We start from the raw sequence: 24645 nt of genomic DNA, 5'->3' as shown, positions 1-24645 counted from the left end.
CCAGGATAAAACAAATGTTCGATATCACCAACCATGAGAGCTTGGTGAGCAGAAGACAAAAGCACAAGTCTCCTCAGGAAGACACAGATCTAGAATCAACCACAATGCTGTGAACACCAAAGGAAGCTCTAAGCTCTGGAGAATGGAATTAACTGAGTCCTTTTCCTCTGAAGCAGCTATAGCTCTTTCTATTTGTGACTAATATGCCACTTTTCTGATGGCTATAAATGATTTCATCTTCAGTGCATCCCATAAGATTCTGAGTGTCACAACCTCCCTTGAGAGTGCCAATAGCTGAGGTGGAACTGGGCCCTTCTTACCATCTCAGGTAGACCTGAACTACTCATAGGCAGAGTTCTGTTCATAAACACCCTTGCTTTACATGTTTATTCTACTTAGCACCCTTCCTAGCTCCATGTTTAAGAAAGTGAGAACTGATTTACTTGGGAAGACTTGAGACCCTTGTTTGTAGTGCTTACATGGGAAGGCAGGGGAAAGGATGACACCCAAGAGGCTTTGCTTATTGGCCTGTTTCATCTGTCTAAGTAAAAAAAACAATGAGGGTTATTTTTTTTAGAAAATATTGAAAATTAGGTCAAGTTCAACTTAGATCTGAACATTCTTTTACATTTTTTTAAAATAACGGTTTGTTCTGCAAGTGGAAAAATATGAATTCTTATTATTAAATCTTTATCACAAAAAAAGAACCATTAAGATACCAGAATAACAAAAGGTAATATTCTCATTAAAATATGCAAGAATATTTTGTGATAATTGTTTATGCCCTGAAATCCTTTACAGTACAGGAGATAAAAGACCACAGTCAAAGCTCTAAATCTCAATGTCTCATAAAATCCTACAAATAGCTAAAAATGGGATGTTTACCTGTTCGGGTAGCTCCAGTGGTACTTAATCAATCATTAATTTGTTGTAAAGGTTACTCTGGGCTATTCTTGTTTGACTTCTTGGAACAAAGCTCAGTTTAAGTTTCTTTTTCTCCTTTGGCTAATACAAATATTTTAAATGTGAAGCAGCATGGTAATAGCAAGGGACAAGAGATACATGTTTAAAAGGCATCATTGTGTCAGGCCCCGTCCCAGCACTGGAAGGCAGAAAGGAGTATGAAAAGATCAAGGCCAGTCTAGGCTACCTAGGGACACCCAAGTCATTAGAAAAACAAAGAAAAGAAGAAAGAAAAAGGAAAAGTAAAGAAAACATTTAAAACAAAAGTTGTTTTGTCTATGTGCCAAGCCATGACCCTGAACTTTGTAACTTTTGAGGGTGTTTGCGGAGAAGCTTGTATTTTCTCTAAACATTAAAAACTAGTTCTTGTTTGTCACGAAGACAAGGTCAGAGAGTGAAGATTTATGCAGTCCTCACCATGATCAAATGCGGTGAGTTACTGTTGAATGTAAAGTCCCCAAACTTTAAAGGTCAGAGGAGTCTCTCAGATTCTAAACAAATGAGTTCTTAGTAAACAGGCTTCTGCCAGGAGCCAATAACGAAACATTCACGGAGGAAAAGGTGGACTCACATTCTTCTGAGGATATTGTAGAATGGGTATCATATAATATTGCCCAGCTTAAGTCTCACAAAGGAGGCTGAGAGACACAGCATTTTTCTGGAGTCTCGAAACATTTTTTTTTTCCCTTGAGAACTGGGTCTGTTCCCAGATTTCTGGATAAAAGTAAAATAGTTTGTAGTCTGCATGTTTCTGGCAGCTCCTCAGTGAAGAGCAAGGTTAAAGTTAACAGAACCCATCTGAGTTGAGCTTCTCAGCTCTGTATTTTTTGGTTTCACAAGTAGCCAAGATTAGACTTCAGTTCCTTACATAGCCCAGGCTGTACTCAAGTCCTCCTGCTTCAGCCTCTTAAGTACTGATATTATAGAGATGTACCATCATTCTTGACTTGTTTTATAAACACTCATTTTTCCTTATGAGATATTTTTAAAGAAACATAGACACACATACACAGTTATGTGCCCATAAACAGGCCCATGTATGTATGTGTATACACACGCCCACATACCCACATTCACATATATGTATGTATAGTATGGTATATGTGTGTGTATGTGTGTGTGTGTGTGTGTGTGTGTGTGTGTGTGTGTGTGTGTATACCATACAGCAGTGGAAGACACATATAATTGGCAAATTCTGGACTGTATGAGATCTAAGTAAGGGCAAAACCTAAAGATGTTATTTGAAGAAGAGGACACTTATATTTTGTCCTATTTTCATTTCTGTTGGTATGATGAAATTGCCAGCAAAAAGCAACTCATGGGTGAAGGGTTTTATTTTAGTGGATACTTTCTGGTTACAGTCCATTATTGCAGGGAATTCACGGCAAGAACCTGAGATAGCTAGGCACTTTGCATACACATTCAAGAACAGAAAAAAAATGGATGCATGCATGATGCTTGTTAGTGCCCAGACTGAGTTCTTTACTTGTACAGTTCAGGACCCTCTGCGTAGGGAATGGTGTTGCCATAGTGGGATGGTTCTTTCCATATCTATTAACTTAATTAAGATAATTCCTCACAGACCTGCCCATGAACAAACCAATATGGAAATTACCCAGAACTCTCTTTCCAGCTGATTCTAGGTTGTGTCCTGTGAAAATGCTAACAAATCACACCACCTCATAAGAAAGCCAGGCATTCAGTATTTGTTAAATTTTGGTTGAGTATATAAAAGAATTTTGGGCAAGTAGCATTATTTTTCCATCTCTCCACAGTACTGTAAGAAGTGGTCATAGTTTGGCTATTTTACATAAGGCCTGGGGCTCAGAGGGTTTGTGGGATCATGCCCTAAATTGTTGCGCCAAGAGGCAGAGCCAAGCTTCTAGCCACATTATCTGAAGATCGTGTTGTTTCCCTAATCCCCCTGGAGGGGTAAAATACTTTGTGGATGCTGCACATTATCTAAGGGAAGGAGGTCACATTTGGGCTAAGTAGAGTATATGTAAGCATCCCTCAGCTAAGTCTGGTATACCACAGTTGTCAGCTCTCTGGCCTTCTACATGCATGTGGGAGTATACAAGAGATGTTTAACTCATGTGTGAAACAGGATAGTTGATGGTCATGAACTCTAACGACAGGAACTGAATAATATCTTCCTATAGTCACTCTGTTAGCTTTTGAGTTGTGCTAACTCAGATTAATCTGGAACTTCCCAGAGAGTTTTCTTTTCAATGCTAGAAAGACAAATAAACAATTATTTATTGCAGTGAACTTTTTAAAGCAAAACCATGGAAACATTATAATTAACTTTAATATATAAGCCCTTGCTTGATCTATTGCTTCTTGTAACCTTCACTGAAACCTTAAAAGGGGATTATTTTCAACTCTTCTTCAAAGAAAAGTTGACTTCTTCCTTCCCTCCATCATAGTTGATGCTTGTCCATCAACATCCAAAATAGCTTATGTTCCCTCTACTGTGTCATATTGCTCCAAGTCAGGCAACTCTCTCACCCACTAGAAAAGAAATGTTTATTTTAATGTTTTGAAAGTTTTGTAAGAACCATGGTTGTAGAGCCCAAATTCTAGATATCTGCTCGACATCCATCAGCAGTTCCTCAGAGCCAAGCTCTACATGGCAGGGTCAACTGCACAATCCTAGGAGGCCTGCTCAACAATCTGGCAAAATATCATCATTTCTGTTTCTAGATAAAGAAAAGAGGACTCTGGAGGTCTTAGTTCGCTCCATAACACACAAGGCTCAACAGAACCAAGAATTGTGTTCTCTCAACCCCAAAGCAATTTCCAGTGTGGTAAAAAAAAAAAGTGGAGAGATAAGAGCCATTAAGAGAACAAAGTAACGAAGTGTTGCTCACAGACTCCAATGGAAATTGATTGTCATGGAGAATATAAGACATTTCAGGCAGGTGTAAGTCAGGAGAAGGGGTCAGAGTAGAAACATATTTCCCAGTCATTTTCCAGGCAACTGTTACCATACCTTAGAAATATCTACAAGAAACAAAGAATGTCTATCTACCTTCCTTTGAAAATAAACTACAGAACAAAGTTTTTTGTTAGCTGGATCACCATAAAAGTCATGAGAAAGTCACTAAACCACAAGTCACTGGTTTTTCTCAGTTCTTTAAATAGGGGTGGTAAAATGTAAATTTCAGGGACATGCCCAATGCAGAAATCCCCACGAAGAAAAAAATAATTCACTAAAATGTGACTAAGTCAAAAGTTACATGAATACTCAAAATCTAAATGAGATATAGTTGTGCCTTCAAATCCTGGAAATGCATGTAGATTCCCCTTAGCAGATAAAATCCTTGTGTTCTCTTCTCTAAAAGTGAACTTTCCAAGGAAAATTGATGGTCCAGATTGTTGTCAGGGTTGGGTAATATAACTCTGTTCACACCAGGCAGCCTCAGTCTTAGAAAGTCTCTGACTGATGGCCTCCTTCTCTTTTCTTCTTATCACTTATTTTTCTCCATAGCGTCATGCACCAGTGACAGTAGCCTTCAAATCGTTCCATTCCTTAGAACCAAACACCTATATTTTGAGAAAGCTCCAGTCTTGTTACAATTGGTTGAGGCTCAGAGTATAATTTTCCAGCCTCATTCATTAAGGTAAAATTTGTGGGAGCAAGAAAGTCATGTGATGGGTGGAGGGGGAGGGGGAAGGGTATGCAGCAAGAATGAGCTCGAGACATTTCCAAATCCCCAAACTCTCATTCTGAGACTGGCAGGAATAGGACGCCTTCCTCCATGTTCTGGGCCTGCACAGCCCTGCGCTTGTAAGTTATATACATAGCATGGTGGCCAGGTTTCAGGGTAAACTTTCTCTGTCCTTACAAGAACACATCCAGCAAATATCAGGAATTCCTCCTCATGCAAATAAGGCATTCCCAGCACGTTGGCCTCAGCCAATGATGGACACTCTCTCTGAAAACCCCTCCCCCAAGGTTTATATAGTCTTTGTTCCCCACCAATAAAGAGAGCTGTTTCACTGAAAACCACCACCAGAGAAGGCTGTTTCTCCGACACTCATGTCAACCAGGATCCTGCCTAAGCCACTCCCCCTATCCAGCCCTGTTCACAACAGTGCCTGAATACCCCCAGGGGAAAGCAGAGCTGGAGCAGCAGAAATCAGTGAAATAAAGATGAGACAAAGTGAGCCACGTCTTCCTCAATCATTACCTCATTCAAAGGTCAACACTTACTTGTAATTGACGTTAGAAGTGCTAAGCATTATCCTAGCACCTCAAGCTCAAAAGAAGTGTAGACTCTAGTGAAGGAGTAGAGAATTAAAGTAGTTATGTAAATATGGCAGCTGACAATTATCAATCAGAAGAGAAATTAGGCAGGGCCATAGGTCAGTGTTGATGGGGTGATATTTTATGCCAAAGGGACAGGGTGTGTGTCAATGTGTATTCGTTCATTTGGAATTTATTGACTGCATTCATTAAGCTGGTATCACGTGAGATAGAAGATGAATAAGATGGAGGCCCTGACCTTCAGCAGCCCACAGCTCACTGGGAGAACCTCACCACCTGCTCCATTAAGCAGACAGATTAAACGTCTTGGGGCATATTGCTGTATTAATAATGTACACAGTGACCAATCTGAACAGATTGCAAGTATGCCAAGACTCATGGTGCTTTCCATAAAATAATTCTCACTTCAAGTAAACATTTCAGCTGGTGAGTAACTCTGTTTTCCACCAACATCATTCATATCTGAGAGCTTCCTTAACGCAATGATGACTTGTTTTTCTAAGTTGTTGCCAGGGATTGTTTGGGCCCTTATTGAAATGTACTTGCTTAGTTCCTCCACTGCAACTTGGCTGGTGTCTTGTTGTACTGGCAAATGCTGTCTCCTGTACTGAAATATTTGTTCTTTCTGAAAAATGTGGACTGTCCCTGGATGGGTTTCATTACATTTTAAGATTAAAAAAAAAAAAACAGACTTTTAAAGTGACAACAGAAGATAACTTTGTATGGACAAGATACTCATAAATGTAGGTCATATTCTAGACAGTGTGCCATTTTATTCCATCTCTATGACACTTTGTGCAGATACCTGGCTCCAATTTTTCTTATTCACTGAGAACATAGAGAGAAAGTCAATTATGGATTTAAAAAAATAGTAGCTTGTATAAATAAACAATTTTCTTCAGTGTGCTTTTAATACAAATGTGTGTCCCCAGACCAACAAATGTTGTAATAACATCACATTGTTAGCAAGACAACTCAGTCATGTGACTGAACCACACTGGGCAGAGTTGTCTTTGTTTTCCTTTTTGCTCGGGGTGAGATCCTACCACACAGTTATTTCTTAGCAGGAGCATAAACTTGTTGTTTTCTCTACTTCTACTCAATCTCTAGGTTCCTTCTTCCAGTTTGCAGTCTCACCCTCAGTTTCTGCCTTATGAGATGATGTAAAAAAGAAAAATGATTTTGAAACATCACACAGGTGGTACCACTCTTTGCAATTTTTGTTGCAGGTCTGAGCTCTGTAGCAGTGTTTGATCAGTTTCTTTCTGTCAGAGAAGTGAAAGAAGCAAGCGCTTTGGCCTAGCTGGTGATAGATTGTATTGTGCTGTTTTGAACAGGCTGCCATCTTGCAGAAGACAGCTCCTCCCCAGCAGAGCCTCCAGATGAAGGTGCCGGCTTGCACTGTAGGCCGGTTGTGGCCAAATGCCTTCTTTCCTAACTGTTCTGAACAGTCTGGGCAGTTCTTCTTACTCTGTGTTGGTGAAATCTCACACCACAGTTTGCATTCTGATTTTCTATTTCTTTCTTGCTATACTAAGTAATTTGTCTTAAGTTCTCTTCTCTCCACATGTTGGAGCCCTTCACCTTGCTAAATTTTTGCCCTTACCATGACATTTTTATATAGTCGTTCCCACTGCTATGAGACCGTGTCAGCATCAGGGGTGAATGACAGACAGGAACTCTGCTATCGAAGTTACTTCCAAAGGCCATGAAAGTCAATCATTGGATAAGATCAAGAACCTAGTTCTAAATATAAACTCTCTCTCAGTACTTGGAAGTAATAAATTCTGCCAAACTCCAGCTCTACCCTAAGATTCCCCATAGGAACTCTTCTTGTCCTAAATATTCCCTTTTCAAGGGACTCATTCAAGGTGAAATTTGTCTCATTGAATGCTAAATTGCTGATTCCATGCCATATCTATGAGCCCTCATCTTCCTTTGGTGGTACTGTATTAACATAAAAACTTGCATTTTTCAGCTCTGAGAAAGTTCCTCCTGTGTGCGCTTTTTGGAGTCCTTTTGTAATATTAAAGGTGCACCCAGGGCTGGCAGCTTTGGATTGGTTATTCAGTTTATTTGTTTGGGTTGTATGTTTTGAACATGTGCCCAGTGCTTTTAAAGAGAGTGATGGGACCATTTGTACAAATGAAATTGAAAGCAATGGAACAGGCATTGCCAACACTTTAATTATGAACCTAGCCACGTGTGGACTGATTTGATAGTTGAAAGGGCATAAGAGAGGGAAAGGTGGGGAAGCTGGTGGTCTCAAACAGGATGGCATGATGACCAGTTTATCTGCTTAGCAGCAGGAAATTTAAAAAGACACAAAGCCCTTTTACCCCTGTGGCTGTTCAAAGATACGGCAAAGTGCCTTGTGTCTTTTTTCCAATACCAATACCCTTTCTACCCAGAGGCACTCTCAGGACTGAGGGGCAAGTTCTGGGGCAGACCAGACAGTGTTGTCACTGATATCAGGTGATGGGAATAGTCCTCTTCTGATTCCCACAGTGTTTCTTTCAAGAAAAAAAAAGAGTGGCAACTCATGAGGTACTGCATCCCCAAGAGTGTGTGCGTGTTTGCGTCTGTACCATAACCATTCCTATTGCCCACAAGGAAGAATGCCAGGTTCTGCAACCTCTCTTCCTGTGACAGACAGATTCCCAGAAGCTGTGCCCAGAAGAGTTGGGGAGTTCTTACCCACTGAGTCTTTACTACGGCTGAGTGGTGAACCAAAAGAATTTGGAAAGTCTGAGAGGCTCAGAGGGATGGGCAGTTGAGATACACTTCCTTTTCTTTTAATTCTTGAGGTTTCTCCCCCTTTTGCAGCTTCAATTTCAACCAATTGCATTTCTTTCCAGACACAATTTCAAGAGCCTCTCTTCTCCAAGCTCTGTGTGGAACAGGAGTCATTAGAGGGCAGAAAGAACACTGTCTCCTCCCTTGCAAAGCGTGGTTTTATTCTTAGGTTTCTGGAGGGCTTGTTTATTGTTTCACACCTTATATGAGACTGGATTTCCAAAACAACTATTATCCTGGTCAAGTAAATATGGAGGGGGCAGCAAGTTAAGAGCATATATTCACCTTAAAAAAAAAAAAAACTATTGGGAAAAGGCAAACAGCACCACAGAGTTCGTGGCCTATTCTCCCCTAGTGAAGCAGCTAGAACAGAAATGTCCTGGCAGGTGCTGGGTCTTCACTTGGATGTCCAGTAAATTCTGTGTAATTACAGCTGCCTGCTGAAGGACCCTGAGTTCTCTGCAGGCTGTTAGGCCGTTAGTTATAGCCAAGAGGGAAGTGGGTAGGATCCAAGTCCCCACAAACGTGGTAGGAGCTGGGCATTTCTATCAGAGTAGAGGCTGCTAGAATAAGCCAGCCAAGCAGGGCAGAATTCAAAAGCTTATAGACTTAGGTAAAACCTGTGCCCTGTCTCCGTCTGCTACGTGAAACAGTAGAAGAAAGCTCAGGGTGGTATGGAGGAAATTAGTAAAAGATAGTCAGCTCTCTGCTCGGCTGTACTGGGATATCATCCTAGGAACAATTAAACAAATCAATGAATCTGAATTGTGTTATCAGGATAGTTTTCAGAATTGCCTGAAGAGATTGTCCAAAATATTGACTCCCAGGAAATACCCCTAAGCTTTAAGTCTGGAGCAATTAATCGTCTTAGTTACTAGTAAAATGTGTATTTTAGAAAATTATAAGGGACACTACAAGAGATTGGTCTTCAGCTTCCTTTGGGGACTAGAAACTGCACACATATGTTCACTGTGGGCCAATAAAGACTATATTATATCCACATATCTGCTAGGAACTCTTGGAGGGAAATGTCTCTGCAATATGTATTGATAGTTTCTATTATTAGAGTTTACCAAGAGTATTTTCTTTCTCAAGAAATTGAATTCCTTAAGGCAAAAGAAATGGGAGCAACCTCTTTCTCTCTCACAAGTAGCAGTTATTTTTGTTCCTAATTTAACTCTGAAAATAATATGCGGGTATCCAAGGTAGTTGCAATATGCTTCTGAACAAGTTTCGGATCGTCTTGTTCTGTACCCCGAAGCCCGAGCACTCGTTCCCCTTCTTATTTAATCATGTTCCTGTTTGGATGCGATGGACTTTAGCCTGCTGTGAAGGCCAAGTATCCTATGTTAATGAAACTGAAGAGAATAAGTCATTAAAGGGTGTTTGTATTATATTTAGATAAAAGGGTTTCATCACCTGTGCCTTGCTCACACAAACACACACACACACACACACACACACACACTCACACCATACATGATTTGATATGCATTGTTCACATACTTCACACAGGAAGGAGGTCTGAGGAATGAGTGGTGAGGTCAATGGGCCCCTTGAAAACTAAGCAATAACAAATTCTAGAAACACCACAGGGGAGTGTGAAACCTGGGCTGCCACTTAAAAATGGAAATCAGTAAAGGGGTCATTTGTTTTTAACTTATGAAATGAAAATTCCTTCACCAAGAACTCAAGAGCTGGGAAAAGAGAAATGTAAGAAATTATCTAGCCTAGAATTTCTGAATTGTGCTACCTAGAGTTATCAAAACAAGCTTACATCACCCTAACTAACCATTTGGATCACTTGAATAGCTTTTAAAACTCAGATTATAGAGTCCTACTCGCAGGGCACCAATTCAGCTGCTATAAGGGGGCTGTGAACATATATTAAAGTTCTTAGAGATTCTAATATATAACAGGGTTGTAAATAACCATTTTAGTGTTTAGTAATACAAACATTTAGACTTGTGAAGTAATAAGCACACTTATGCTTCCTAAAGAGAGGATCATATTAAACTGAATAGATTTTCATGTGTTTGAACTACAGTGTCTCACTGTGGCACTCTGGCTGGCTGGGCTGGAACTTTGGATATTGACCAGACTGGCTTAGACCTCACAGTGATATCCCTGTCTCTCTAGGCTTCCCATGTGCTTGGACTAAAGTTGGGTGCCACCAAACCTGGCTCAAGATTTTCAATAAAAAAATTTTTTTTTCAGGCAATTGGTAGACTCTAGAAAAATGCAACCCTACAAAGGTCTATTAAACGCACTTAGTACATTCTGCCTCTGTGCAGGGGCCACTTTAGAACTGGCCAAGTTGAGCACCTTGGTAATATTAGAATCTTAGAATGAAGCTTTGTTGGAGTTGTTATTTGGGACAGGGAAAAGGCACTGAGCTATAAAAGAGAAATGATTCAAGCAACCTTGGCTCTTTTTACCTCCACCTCTTTGAGGGAATCTCTACCCTCCCTCCCCCACCCCTCCACCCCAAGACTGAGACTTAGGAAGAAAGCCCTCCCTGCGGTTCCCCCCCCCCCCCTTGGAGTCTTTTTGTGGGGGAAGCACATGTGCCTCCCTTGGTGAGCTACTGTCTTTTACAGGCTCCAGATTGTTGAGAGTCCCATGCTGGTTCTTCTCCATCCTGAATTAAGAAATAAAAAGCTGAGATGCCTAGGGATGTGCAGATCCCAGGCTGCTTGCTTACCATGCATGGGGTCCTGAGTTCCATCCGCAGTACTGTGGGGACTTCAAGAAACTGTTAACCTTGTCTTGTCTGGTGTTCTTCACATTAGCATTAACTCAGATTCCTCAAATTCCTCTGTTCTCTTCCCAGCACAGTGTCCTGGCATGAGAACATTCAAGGTGGGATTAAACAAAGTGGGTCTGTGAGAGATGATTAGGTTTTAGTTGGCATAAATTCCCACGGACTCCATCCAGGTCACGTTAGTATTTTTTTTTTTACTTTACTATTCCAGTAAATAAATGGATATAAATAAATCTACCCATAAAAAGAGTCTTTTGGAGAGGGGCGCGTTTAATGTGACCTTTTAACCAGTTTCAGTACCATATTTATTTACTCTGAGAATCTAAACACCTTTTTAAAAATACTGTTTATATTTGGGCAACAGAATCAGAAAATAAAAAAATATAAGGTGAGAGGTTCGTTTAGGGATAGTTATGCATTTAGTATGTAGGTGATTGTTGGAGAGCTCTCTGCTGGTTTAAAATGAAAATGTAGTTTTATGTAGAGTGTACTAAAAGCTAAGACATTGGAAGTAAGGATTTGAAATTTAGAACAGAATAACGGCTCAGGTGCCATTCCACCTGTGGATCTTGGATGACTCTAGAACACTTGTGAGTAGTTGTGGGTTGAGCATATAGTCACGAACCATTGAGTTTCTCTGGGTAGGAGACTTGGGTAACCTGTATTTTCTTCTGAATTAATTGGACAGCATAATGGGGAATGAATTGGATCCCAAGCAGGATAAGATTGGGAAGAAAAGCATATGCAAAAAAAAAAAAAATCCCTACAGTAGCCCAGAAGAGAGTATGTACATTTGTATTGCAAAGCTGGGCTTTTAGTAGTGAGGAAGGAAGACAGAAAGCAAAACCTTAAGGAAATTAACAACTGTATAACTAACTAAGAATGGTATTTGCCTTTAGGCTCTTGTCTAGGCTTGTTTGATGTTACTAGTAATGGCGGTATGGCTAATCTTTTCAGAAAGAAGATAATGTGGTAATAGATGATCAAACAGGAAATAATGTTTGCAAATATTGTGAGGCATTGAGAACTATTTCTATCTAATAGAGTGTACTTGGTTAAAAGTAAAAAAGGTCAGTACCAGTTAGAATTATGAAAGAGTTCCCGTACTGAACTGATAAATAATTCTGACATCTTAGAAGAAAATATGAAGCTGAAATTACTCTCATCATGAATTCTGTGGAACTATGAATCCATCCAGTTTTCCTCAGGTTCTATTATTCCTTGTGACAGGTTGGTGCGGGCTATGAGTGGTGAAACGTAAATGACCAAACTAGGTTACATCATTGCCTTCCAGTGTGGGCTGAGGGAGAGAGGGGGATGAGGTGGCACCTCATCAGTCACAGTGGGCTTTAAGCAGATGTCATCACACTGATGCATGCAGCAGATATTTGTTTGAGTCCAGGTGTTGATGGTGGTATAAAGAATGTGGAGAGGCTTGGGGATGCTCACAAACAGATATAGAAAGAAAGCATAAAGATTGGGATTAAGAAAACACGAGAGCCCAAAGACAAGGTAAATTCGTTCTATTTAATGGGTGTGGGAAACTTCATAAAGAAAGTGATATGTCACAAAAATGGACTACTGACATTCAATTATCCCTATTTCCTCAGTTCCTATCTTTGCTCTTCCTTTTTCTCTTTCAAATATTTATGAAATCCTACAGTGCTTGCAATACTGTTAGGAGCTTTTCATTTGATCAGACAGGAATCCCCTCAAATAGCTATGCCATCAGTTCTGAACTTGAGTGAAATTAAGTGTTATAACTGAAATTTATGGCAACAAGAAAAGTAAAACCAAAGAGACCAAAAGAAAAACAATAAGAAACAGTTGAAAAATAGTAGTCCTAATGTCTTTAATAACTGCATGGAGACCAATAGGATCTGGTGACTGTGAGCTCCTTGCCCAGGATATGAGGTTCCATTTCTTTCTGGTTATTTGTGAGCCCCAAATTTTATATAGACACATTTCTTATCACATGGAGATTGGTTTAGGCTATTTTGCTTCTGAGTGTCTAAAAGTCATTTTCTGAAACCCGGGGAAGAAAGAACTTTAAAAATAATTTCAAGTCTCTGTTAGTCCTTTCTTCCTAAAATTGTGAAACCTGCACTTTATTGGTGACCTTGGTTGTTGGGTGTGTTACTTGCTTTCAAAGACAGCCAGGCTTTAAGTTTTACTTTTTTTTTTTCCTGTTGAATCTTGAAGCACATTCTTTCATTAAGGAGATTCAGCTCACTCTGAGTTGCTGATTGCCAGTCATTAACAGCCTGCTGCATGTCACAGGCTTAAAGATAAGAGTCAGGCTTGTGCAAATCAAACTTAAGCAAGCACTGCTGTACTTTTCTGTCATTCTCTTAAACCTTACAAATTTTGGCTGGCCATGGGGTCAATAATAAAATTGTGGTATGCAGTTTAATTTCATTTCCAGGTTATGTGCTACGACTTTGACATTCTTCAGATACTGGAACCGAGACTTCCATTCTTCCTAAGATTCTCTCCCCAGGGCCTCTCTGGGATGCATTTTCATTGTGTGTGTCCCATTCTCATGCCAGTCAGCTAAAGAGAGCCTGCTTCATCAGCCTCATCAGTTTTGGCTCTCTGTAGAATGTCCTCTATTCAGTGATTAATTACTAGCTTTCCACTGACTTCTTAATCTTTGCCTGTACTTTAAAATATGCCTTTCTTTGCATTATGGTAAGACAAAGATACTAAACAGAATGTAAATATCTATTCTTACTATCCTCTCATTCATCCATCCATTAAAAATGTCTTAAAAACTGGGGCCAGCAAGATGGATTAGGGTACTTACTGCCAAGACTGACCAACTGAATCTGAGCCCCCATATCCATGCAATTGAAGGAAATAAGTAACTTCTGCCTTGACCTCAGCATGTGCCTTGATACACAAGCGTCCTTCACCATAAATGCACTAAGCACGTGTATTTCAAAATATCAAAAATGGGGCTGGTGAGACAGCTCAGTGGGTAGATACATACCTCCAAGCACGATGACCTGACTTCCATCCCTAGGCTACAAATGGTGACCAGAAAAAACCAAGTTGCCCTTTCATTTCTAAGGGCATGCTGCATCTCATATTTATACACGTAGAGGTTCATGCATGAAAGTATGTGCCCATGCACAGATTTTAAAGTAAAAAACATATTTAAAATCTAAAAGATGGATGAAAACTATAAGCTATTAAAACAAAAAAGGACACTAGGCAGTTGTTCCTTTCAATGAAAACTTCAGCATTTAAAATCTGAAGTGATGAAAAGTGTGCTTATGCTCTACCTTAATGACTGTGTGCCCATTCATAATAGCAATAGTGTATTTTTAATTTACTTTTATTTTGTTCTGTGAAGCATGCTCTCACTCTGTAGTCCTGTCCGGACTGGAACTCACTATGAAGACCAGGCTGGCCTTGTACTGATAGAGATCCACTTGCCTCTGCCTCCTGGGCCCTGGGACTAAAGGAGTGCATCTATCTACCAATAGTGGTGTTTTAATAAGTGGTTTCTGTCATTTAAACTGCATAGTTTTAAAAACAAAATTGACACAATTTTCCTGTTAAGAAATACTGAAAACCAATGCTTAGTGAATGCATTAAAGGAGCTTCTTGACAAATCACCTGTTAAATTTCAGCTGACAGCTTGTCATATGATAATTATAAATAATTGTAATATACGACTATCGTAATGCATGCAACAAAAAATAGGAAAGTAATTAGAGTACATCCTTTGTTTTCCCCCTTCACTTCTTGCTCAGATTAAAAAAAAAAATGATCCAATGTTTCACTTGGGTTGGGATAGCGCCAGTGGTTAATGGAATGCCCCACTCTACTAAAGAATTTAATGGGAATATCCATTTGTCACAGTTGCATGCTGTAATCTCCAGTAGCTGAGCCAATGGAAAATAGCATTGTAGCATAATGTCCTCTATACAGTACAGGTGAGGGTGGAATGTGGCAATCGAATTGAGCCAGCAAAAGAGAAGCCTGAAATTTTTAGGCCTTTTTGGGGTAATGATAGGGACTTCTTAGATGTTGCCCTGGCTGGGTATGAGGAGAAGTGCATTTATTTCATATGCAGAAAAATGTGGATATTTACATAGCATTGCCTTTAAAGCCCTACCCACCCCCTTCCTACTGCAAGCCCACTAGCCTTCCCATAGTAAATCAGCCATTTCTTGGTGCTGCATTTGAACTTTCAAACCTGAGGAGTTGGAACAAATCATGTAACTGTGTAACGCTGAAGGCAGACTCCACAGCAGTGTTCAGAGGAGTTACTGTTTTCCATTCTTCTTTGCAGTGTAGGTGGAATTATAACCACAGGTATAGGAATGCATCTCTGCCCCCACATTACGCCAAGTGCTGTGTAGTTTAGGCTCTCACAGTTCTCTCATCTTTCTTCATGCTGCCTCTGTGCTAGGAGAGCCCATGCAGCTCAGTTCAATCTAGGAATTTCTCTCTAGCATTTAACTTGTAGAGGTAAATGTTTGAGGATTAAAAGCACTCACTATTATTTCATTTCTGTGCTCAGCAACAAGTTAATAAAGAATGTTAGACAGCCTTACACCTGTAGGGATGATGTGATGTTGTAGCCTCAGTGCTTACGGAACCACATACATGTCTTTCAGATCTATGCTGTGTTTCTCCATTCTATCTGGATTCCATAAAAAGCCCTATACTCCTCTTAAGGAAAATATTATTAACAATTTATTGAATCTTTTAGATTATAATTTTTCATCATTACAGAAATAAAAGCAGTTTGGACTTGAAAAGATATGTGCACAATTTTAGCTTGGCACCGGCAAGCTCTCAGAATGGTTAAGTTCTGTACTTCATCTGATCCTTTTTCCTCACTTAAACCCTGAAACTAATAATATTCAGCCAGAAAGGCAAAGGTTACAGTTGGAGATGAGGCAGTGGCTTCTAGATTTTTTCCCCTTTAATAACTAGCCACATGATCAAAGTAATTCTTTCCTACATTTCTTTCATTGAAAAAGGAAACAAAAACCCAAAACCAAAAACCAAACCCCCAAACTATTTGTAACCACTATATTCATGAACCTCTCAAAAGGTCACGATGTGCCTTTTGGAAACCAGTGGAAGCTGGGTGTGATGGCATAGTCCTGTAACTCTGTATCAGGGTACAAGAGGCAGGAGGTTCAAAAGTTCAAGGTCAGTTTTGGCTACATGAGTCTTTTTTTATATGAGACCCCATTCACCTAAGCAAAATATTGTGATATGATTACATACTTACTACATAATACAAAGTAACAGTTGGCTGCTACCATTGTCATTATCATTGTTTTTAAAATTTTGCTTGCTATGCTTCCTGATAAATGAAAATGAAATCTCATGAGTACTTCTAGGAACAAACTCCTTTGGATGGGGCCCAAAACAGACTCATTGTCACCCTAGCTGAATTATGCACTCAAGGGTATGTGTGTGTGTCTGAGCAAAGCTCCAGTGTGCTAGTCTTCAAAGAATGCCAGAGCTAGAAGGGAATTAAGTCAGATGCAGCTCTGTTGCTTCATTTTCTTTTGGGTAAATGGCTATCATTTTTAAACAGTCTATATTTGCTGTTCAGCCATGACTAGGGAAAACAGTTTACTTGACCCAGAACTTAAAGGTGATTGTCAATATTTTAGGATCAGGGAAAAGGGACAGTGACACCTGAGTTTGTTTTCTACCTCTGACTTAGCTGCCTTGTATAACTTTATAGTCTCAGAGATGAAGTTTCCTTACCTCTAATGATGAAATGAGACTAGCCACAAACCTGCCTTCCTCTTCTGTTCTTTGAGAAAATATCCAGAAGACAGTGCAGTCCAGCTGCCACAGGCGATGCCGCAGCATTAGCTGCTGTGTGCATTTGTTACCAGTGTGGCACAGTGTGTGTGCCTGGCTGGAGTTTCATTCCCGCTTCTACTTGGATGTGTGGAGAAGTCTGGGCTCTCTGCTCACTCTATCTTGCCTTCTTCAGCAGCACCACCCTGCATATTTGTAAGTTTCATTTGTACAGTTACAGCTGAGACTAGATGCCACTCACATCCTTAATTTTTTAAAGAGATATTTGGTTGTAATAGGGACTCGAACATTTAGGACCTTCTGGTGTTGAGGAAGTTGGGTTTGCCATTTATTCTTACTGTGATCTACACAGCTTACCTTGACAACAGCCAGTACTGATTTCTCTAGCTGGTCTAACTTGCTCCTAGTGGGGGAAGAGAAGACTTCCCAGACTATATATCCAGAGAGCAGCCAGGCTTCACTGCTGAGCCTTTCTCAGCAAGGTTACATGTGGAGACAGAGGGCATCTATCTTCCCAATATCCAACTCTTGATGAAGAGAGTGGGACCACTAGTTTGAGGGAGGATGTGGCAGTGACAATCAACCTGGAGTTTGTCTGTTGGATGAAAATAATTTATCAGGAAGTCCACATTTCCAGATGAACTCCGAGGGCATAAGGAACAGTTAGTTGTATCTACTCAAGCTCTCAGCTTGTTCCATGGAGCTTGCGCAGCAATGAATTTCTTTAGGGTTCTCACTACGTGGCTCGCAGTTCAAAGATGAGGAAAGGAGGTGAAAAAAAATGAGGGTGAGTCGGGCAATGCTTCTTTACCCCTAAGTTGTTGAGAAACTAAACTGCATCTCTCAAGATCCCATCCAAATGGTATGCCTTCTCTTTGCAGTGTACGGTGGGCAGAGTAATCTTGAAGATCATGGCATGCAGAGGATGGAGCAAATATGCAGGCAGCTAGAGACAATAGTCAGGGTGTTAGATACTGGACCACTGAGTTGCTTCTAAGAGGGTCTGCTTACCTTTGCTCCTTCCAAGACTGGAGACTGCAGGAGTAAGTGTTGTTTGCATTGGCTGGCCTGAACACAGCATGAGCAGTGGAGGTGGCTTGAAGGCCCAGGCTTGACTTCGCTTGACCTTTCTCATGGTGTTCCTAATGCATTTTGATGGGCCAGTTGCCAAAGGAGGCTTCCAGCTGCTGACTTCCCACCACAGGATGGAGACCGCGTGAGTTGGGAAGAAGGTGAAAACATGTCTTTAGCTAGCAATCCGCACCAGGCACCTTAGCCACCCTCCTCCAATAACTGGGTGCCTCTCTGGAGAGGTTTTATTCTGTCTTTCGGGAGAGCCGGAGGGAGAGCATTACTTCGCTAACGTATGAGCAAGTAGCAGAAAGCACCCTAAGAGTTCTCACTCCAAGATTTAGCTATAGTACTTCCCTGCCTTCCTCTCTGCCTTCAAAGTGGATCCTAAAAACGTCCGAGAAGAAGGCTGCCAAGGTGAACTGGGGTAGACACAACTGAATCTCATCAATGAAGGACCCTTGTATTATTCAACTGCTTTGAATAGGGCGCGACCAGCCTTTCTTCCTCTTGTGCTTCAGGAAGCAGAGCGGGAAGCGCCGGGTGTGCCTGCACCCGGATGAGTTGAGTGAATCGGAGAGGGTCTTTTCTGGCTGGTTGGATGGGTGTTGGGGAGTGACGTCACCGCGCCCCCTCCCCTCCCTCTTCTTCCTCAATCTCTCTCTCTCTCTCTCTCTCTCTCTCTCTCTCTCTCTCTCTCTCTCTCTCTCTCTCTCTCTCTCGTGCTGTGTGCGCGCGCACGCGCTGTCTGTGTGTGTGTGTGTGTGTGTGTGTGTGTGTGTGTGTGTGTGTGTGTGTGCACGCATGCACGCGCCCCTTCACTCAGCTCTCCAGTCCGGCCTTCCTTACTCCAGCCCTCTGGCCCCCAGTGAGTCGGTGGTCCAGATTGAGGGTTCGCCAGCGGGCGCAGCGGACTGGTTCTTCCAGCCCGGGACGCACCCACACTCACAGTCAGGCGCAGACGACCCGCACACACAATCCCCAAGCGGTGGGCACAGCGATTCCGTGGGATCTCCAGCAGTTATGAGGATTTTAGAAATCACTCAGAAAAGGAAACAAAGAGAGAAGCCTAGAAAATTACTTTCCTGAGCTCCCTCATTTCTTTTCCCCACCAAGCCACCTTGTCAGCAACTGTGACCACCAGGTTCCCGCCAGGTTCAAGGTGTGCGCCGGCAACCCCGCCCCAGCCCTGGCCTGTGCAGCCTGGACCCAGTTCCTGCACGGCCGGTACCTCTTGCCCGCTCCCCTCACCCCTGCGGGCCCAAGTGTCGGGCTATCTCTCTCGCGCTTCACTTTTGGGGGGAAGAAGACAAGAACCGGAGGGAGGCGCTGAGGGGGGCAGCCGAGTTGCTATTTGTGGCCAAAGAATCTGCTTTAAAAGCAGCAGCAGCAGCAGCAGCGGGAAGGAGGAAACAGAAGAGGCGGAGGGAGGAGGCGAGACACGGCCGGACCCCCCAGCCACTCGCCGGAGCAACCCAGCGCCAGGAGGAGGGCGCGGAGCAGCGAGGAGGAGCGGGAGGAGCGCTGAGCAGCGGGAGGAGCGGGAGCAGCGGCGAGCGGCGGGCGCCAGGGCCGAGGACGCGGCGCTGGCGAAGGGAGGCGGGGCGCTCCGCTTCGCGGCCGGGACTCCCGCGGACTCGCCACTTGCGGCTGCCGCGCGGGCTGGGCGGCGGCGGCGGCGGCGGCGGCGGCGGCTGCGGGACTGAACGGCCGCCCGGAGGCGGCGTGGCCTCGGAGGGCTGGAGCGCGGTGCTGCTGGCGGCGCGGGCGGCGGCTGCCCCGAGCCGACGTGAGCAGGTAAGCCGTCCTGGTCCTGGAGCCTCGCGCCTGCCAAGCCCGGGACCACCGTACGCCCGGAGCTACTGCGCTCTGTTCCCTCCTCAGCCAGGGGTCGGCGACTTGCCCCGGGCAGCAGCGGCCCGTTCTGGAGGGAGATTTTGGATTCTTTGCTCTCAAGTGGTGCGGAGAAGGAAAAATAGGAGACACCCGAGGGTCCGCGGCTGCCTGCGGGAGGGGGATTGTTTGGAGCGCTTTCTTTGGCCGGATCGGAGCTCTAGTTCTGCTGCGGGGAATCTGGTGTACTCACACACACACACACTCGTTCCGTGGGGAAGGAAACGCATAATTTATTACGAAGAGTTGAAGTAGCAGGAAACAATTCAAAAAGAAAGCCACCAACCAAAGATCCTTTGCTTTCCTACACGCTGATCGTAGCTTTTACATAGACATCTTAAAAACAACAACCAAAACTTGCCCTGCTTCTTTCTCCGCGACCCTGATTTTCTTTGAAATCTTTAACAAGTGAAGTCAGTTTTTGTTCCGCTTAAATATTTTTTTGAACAATAAGTATGAACTTGGTTTCCATCAGCCGTGCATTCTAAATTACAAATAGTGGTGCCATTCTTCAAAACCCAGGCTATCACAACCCACTTGTGTGTTTCCAGTTCGCCTCCCAGTACTCTTTCTAGCCTAGCATCTCCTGTTGCCTGGGTTTCTTAGACTGACTGCCCCAGCCTCATCTACAATCAGCACCTTAAATACCCTGGAAGATTCCTAAGGGCTCGCTGGCCCTGTATTTGCTCTTAAATTGTTTATCGGTTCTCTCTTCGGTGCTCTGATATTCAATGTTAGTGAACTAAGAAGCGATGGCTCACACATTGTGAGCCCGTTACTAACTAATAACTGCTTAGTTCACATATTTGAGGTTGTAATTAGTTACAAATGCGGACTTTGGTGTATCCTTTTTTGCCGGTCTGTAGCACACTTACACTGACTTCCTTCAACCAGAGAGAGGTACGTCTGATTGTTTGCCTTTTTCTCTGTTCCAGAGTGTCCACACCAAAGTCTCAACTTGATGTAAATCCAGGATAATGTACCCAAATTCAAAACATTCTGATTTAAATGAATCTTTAGATGATCCGAGTTGTGAAAGTACTGTTGACATTCATGGAAAAGCTTAGTAGGCATTATACTCCTTTTGAACACATCTCCTATATGCCCCTGGTAGACTTTGTTCCAAAGAGGAAGCACATTTTCCGTGCTCTGTATCCAAATTCTCGAAACAGATCTCCTAAATGGACGATAAAATTTCCCCTTCCTCCTTCCTCCCATAATTGTGTACTGTACTGTCCTTTTCAATGGAGCTAGCAATTCTGTGACAGATTTTTAAAATTCACCCTCATGTTATCAGCTATTATTGTACTTTCAAAGTGTGAAATTGACAAGCTGGTCAGTTTCATGAATTCAGCTGTCAGATTGTGTCCAGTTAAAAATTGCTAAAAGCTGTAAATGTGCCTGCCTGGAATTTTCTTTTGTGAAGGAAAGAAACAAGGGCTTGGAGGATTAAAGGGTGTTATTAATTGTAAATATTTTAAAATGGGTGCTGTTATTATAAACACATTGAGATTTCTATAACTGTAAAGGTGTCACTTAGATTTGTCTATCTAATTTTAAATACTAAGCACTTAATATAAAACCCTTAGTAATGGTGATGCAATAGAAATGGGATTCAAATAGGAAAAGTGGTCCTCAGATGCATTCAAAGGCAAATGGGTGACATTTAAAGAAGCAAATGTGTTAACTGTTCTATTGTGGCAGCTATATGGCAAAAATTCTTGGTAAGGTAAGTTGGAAAATTAATATAAGTAAATAAATACACACACACACACACACACATATATATATACATACATATATATGGGCATGTAGATAATTATAGCTTCAAAATTGCTTAAAATACTGTATGCCATGATTTAACATGCTTTTTAAGATAGACACTAATTTAAAACCAAAATACCCCCAAAGTCTAGAACTAAAAATTGGATTCCCCTCAACTGCTGCTGTTTGCTAAGCCACTAGGGGCCTGTATAACTGTTCTTATATGCAGGAGACACCCTGCTATGGCTTACACAAACCCTTCCTAGAGAGACATTTAAGAAAAATTTAACTAGGTAGTTCTATAAGTTTTTTCTTTTTCTTTTGTAAAAACACCAACCCATTCTCTGATGTTAGCTGCGAATGCTGATTAAAGATACTTCAAGGCTATTACTTAGTTATTCCATGGTGTTATTAGGGTGTTATTAGGTGTTTCATATAGACTTTGAAATAAAAACAAAAACAAAAACAAAACAAAACTACTTATGCAGATTCTTATAACATGCCTGTTTCTTAATGTATGGTATAATCAAACAAGAAGACACATAAGTAACTTTTCCTTCTTGCTCTGATAAGGATCTTGTTTGCATAAGGCAGGGTTAGAAGATAAATGAAGCCCAGGTACTTTAAAGGAAGTACAGGCACAGATTGATGGTGTGGTTTTGAAACTGCTGTGCAAGTTTGTGTGGAAGGAGAGTCTGAGTGTAATTCAGGCAGCACTTGAGTGACCGGCGCTGAAGATGTACTGGTCGTTTTTTGTCAGTTTCACAAATTTGAAATCGATCAGCTGTGTCAATTCTGATGACTTTAGGCTGTAAGGTCAAGTCTACTTACACTGATCTTTTGTTGATTTTCAGTTTTTCAAACTGAAATGGGTGATTCTTTGTAGAAAAGCACACTCTAAATGTTTGCATAGTAGATTCCTTCTGGCCTACTTGGTCTATCATGGCATTGGACAACTCTGTATTTTAAAGAATTCCTTGAGTAAATGTGGAATCACCAACACTGTCTTATATGAAAAATGCCACTCTAAAGAGGATAGATTATTCAAGGTGATTTTTTTTAAAAAAAGCATTACTCTCTAATTTCAGTGTGCATTTGTGGGTAGTCTTGTAGCTTAGTCCTGAGAGCGTTAGACTTATTAAAGGCTAATATCTTTAACATCTATAACAAAGGCCTTTAGTCCTAGGTCTCAAAAGTTTCTTTGAAATAACTTTACCTTTTATGTAGGATACTCAACAGGATGGCCACAAAACATGCCTGCATTTACCAAGCCAGATATTTAAGGTCCTAAATATAAAGATAATAATATTCAGTTTTCCAGAGGACCCAATGAGTATTTGATTGGTCCTGGTTTTTTTTTTTTTTTTTTTTTTTTTAATAATAGGACAGTCGTTTTTAATTGGGAAGGTCAGTATGAGTAAGTGGCATTGTATTAGATCAGACTTATTGGGAATCTCTTGCTGCCTCCTAGATTTATTTAATTTTTTCTTTCTTAATCCTTATACTGTTCAGTCTCTTGGAGAAAGTTGCCGAGGAAAGCTGTGCAGTTGTGGTGGCACAAAGGTAATTTGCTGTCTCAAGCAAAATAAGTGCTTTAAAGACCTTCTGTTTTATATTATCACTGGTTTGCCAAGAAAGACCAAAGAGAGGAGTTATTCTCTGTAGACTGCGAGATTGAGGACCCCTGTGTAACAGTGCTTCAGCTGAAGCTGTCTGGTAATGTGGAAGGGGATTGCTATGATAGTATTTGCCAGCAAATTTCGTTGAACCTGCATCATTTGCCTGAGTGTCTGTGGCTTCATATCACAGTGACATTTCTACCAGCGGATGAGTTTGTTTGGTATTTTCTCTATGGATAATCTCATTTGCTTCTAATCAGGAGTTGGTAATGCTTATGAAAACGTCATACTTGGCTTGAGTATATTTCAACAAGGAAAGTGTCCAAATTTTCCTTCTTTTTTTAAAAAAGGAGAAGTATATTTTAGTTCTTCACAGTTAAGCTCCCAGAAAGACAGCTAAAAGAATACATGGCTGGCGTTTGCTGATTGCTCATCTCATAAAATTATAGCATCCAGTGTAAAAGTTGATCGTTTTCTTTGTGTTATAAGTCTTGGCAAGGTCAATGAGAAATGTTCATATTTTGTAGCAGTCTGTGACCCAATGCAACCTAAAGAAAAATGCCATGACAAAATTGTGAGACCGCACGAGACTGCATTCTTACCAGGCACACGTCATGGAATTACCTTGAAGTGTTACAACCCTTGTTTCCAGTTTAACAAATCGCCAATGCTTTTTATTCAGCTAGCTGCTTTCATTTCTTTCATTAACATTTTATTAATAAAGTCTCTTTAAGACTTGGCATTAAAGAAACTTAAGATTCTGTTTATTCATATTGGTACACTTTCTCAAAGCAACTCATAAGGAAAATGGCCCAAGATGATGCCTGCAGTAACCTCTCTCTCAAGATAATTCAGTGGCCAATTTTAATTAGTTTCTATGTGATGCTGATGTATTTAATCAGTCTATATCAATATTTTCTTTAAAAGAAAGCCTTTTCATGGCTCTTTATCCATATTGTTCTGCTCCCTAAATCAGATTTCTGTATGTTACAGGCAATACAATGACAAAAAGGTGACAGTTTGGAAAGGAAAGGAAGCTTATTGTGTCTGCAAGGTCCAAGTCATGGACATGGGCAGGCAGGCAGTAACGGGCCAACACTTAAGTGCTCTTCTCTCCCAACCTGTGGCAATCAAGCCCAGCTTTCCTCTGCAAGTGGCTGTGCATGGATGCTGCTGGAGCCTCCACTGGCTTCAGCACCGACAGCATAGTGTTAAAAGCTGAGTCCCACAGCAGAGCACTGTCTGAGCCTAGGCTTTGTCTTAGTGCTGGGTGCTCACTGACCAGAAAGATGGCCTCACTTTGCTGAGGCTTTGACCTTCAGATCACAATGTCAGGAGCTTCGCAGCCTTTTCCACATTGTTGTTTACTGGCTTTAACATTCCTGAATCTGTCAGCTTCTTGAGATTAATTGAATTTAGAAAATCTTAATTGTCTTTAAACAACAACAACAACAAAAAAAACAGCCTTTGAGCTAATGTAGCAGTAGCTAACGAAATTGAGACTGATGGATTGATTGTATTTTTTTTAAGTGTTTCTTGACCCTGTTTTGAGATTTGTGGCAACTTTTTAAAAAAATAAATAGAGTGTGATCAGCTGTAATCATTGGATTCCAAGGTATAAGGGACTCCTATGGAATGCCAACTCACTTCCTTATTTATTTACTTATCTATTTATTTGTTTTTGCAGCGAACAGACA

At 41.4% G+C, this 24645-nt stretch overlaps 2 protein-coding genes and 1 long non-coding RNA gene across 26 annotated transcripts in view; 2 read left to right on the top strand and 1 right to left on the bottom strand.

The window, feature by feature from the left end:
- The window catches only part of LOC311599372, a 36670-nt gene extending 18383 nt beyond the window's left edge, over positions 1 to 18287 (bottom strand). Inside the window, exons 1-2 of one of the 2 annotated variants that reach the window (XR_014779876.1) lie at positions 17186 to 18287; positions 10737 to 10874 (exon numbers count right to left, since the gene is read on the bottom strand). This is a non-coding gene — a long non-coding RNA (uncharacterized lncRNA). The remainder of the gene's footprint in view (positions 1 to 10736; positions 10875 to 17185) is intronic. The other variant, XR_014779877.1, reaches the window with a different exon arrangement.
- Positions 1 to 24645, top strand: part of PTPRD (protein tyrosine phosphatase receptor type D) — a 2167047-nt gene that overhangs the window by 1646878 nt on the left and 495524 nt on the right. The gene's annotated exons all lie outside the window — the stretch shown is intronic.
- LOC311597110 (uncharacterized protein) overlaps positions 18477 to 24645 on the top strand; it is a gene marked incomplete at its 5' end in the record, with an annotated part of 38831 nt that continues 32662 nt past the window's right edge. Inside the window, 2 exons of the mRNA XM_084781194.1 lie at positions 18477 to 18660; positions 18817 to 19469. Of these exons, the coding sequence (XP_084637320.1) occupies positions 18477 to 18660; positions 18817 to 19469 (837 nt within the window). The remainder of the gene's footprint in view (positions 18661 to 18816; positions 19470 to 24645) is intronic.

Source organism: Acomys minous (genome assembly GCF_964271855.1).
Source record: "Acomys minous genome assembly, chromosome: 1".
In the NCBI taxonomy this organism is placed as follows: Eukaryota; Metazoa; Chordata; class Mammalia; order Rodentia; family Muridae; genus Acomys; species Acomys minous.
The sequence above is the reverse complement of the archived record's forward strand: the minus strand, read 5'-3'. Positions and strand labels throughout refer to the sequence as shown.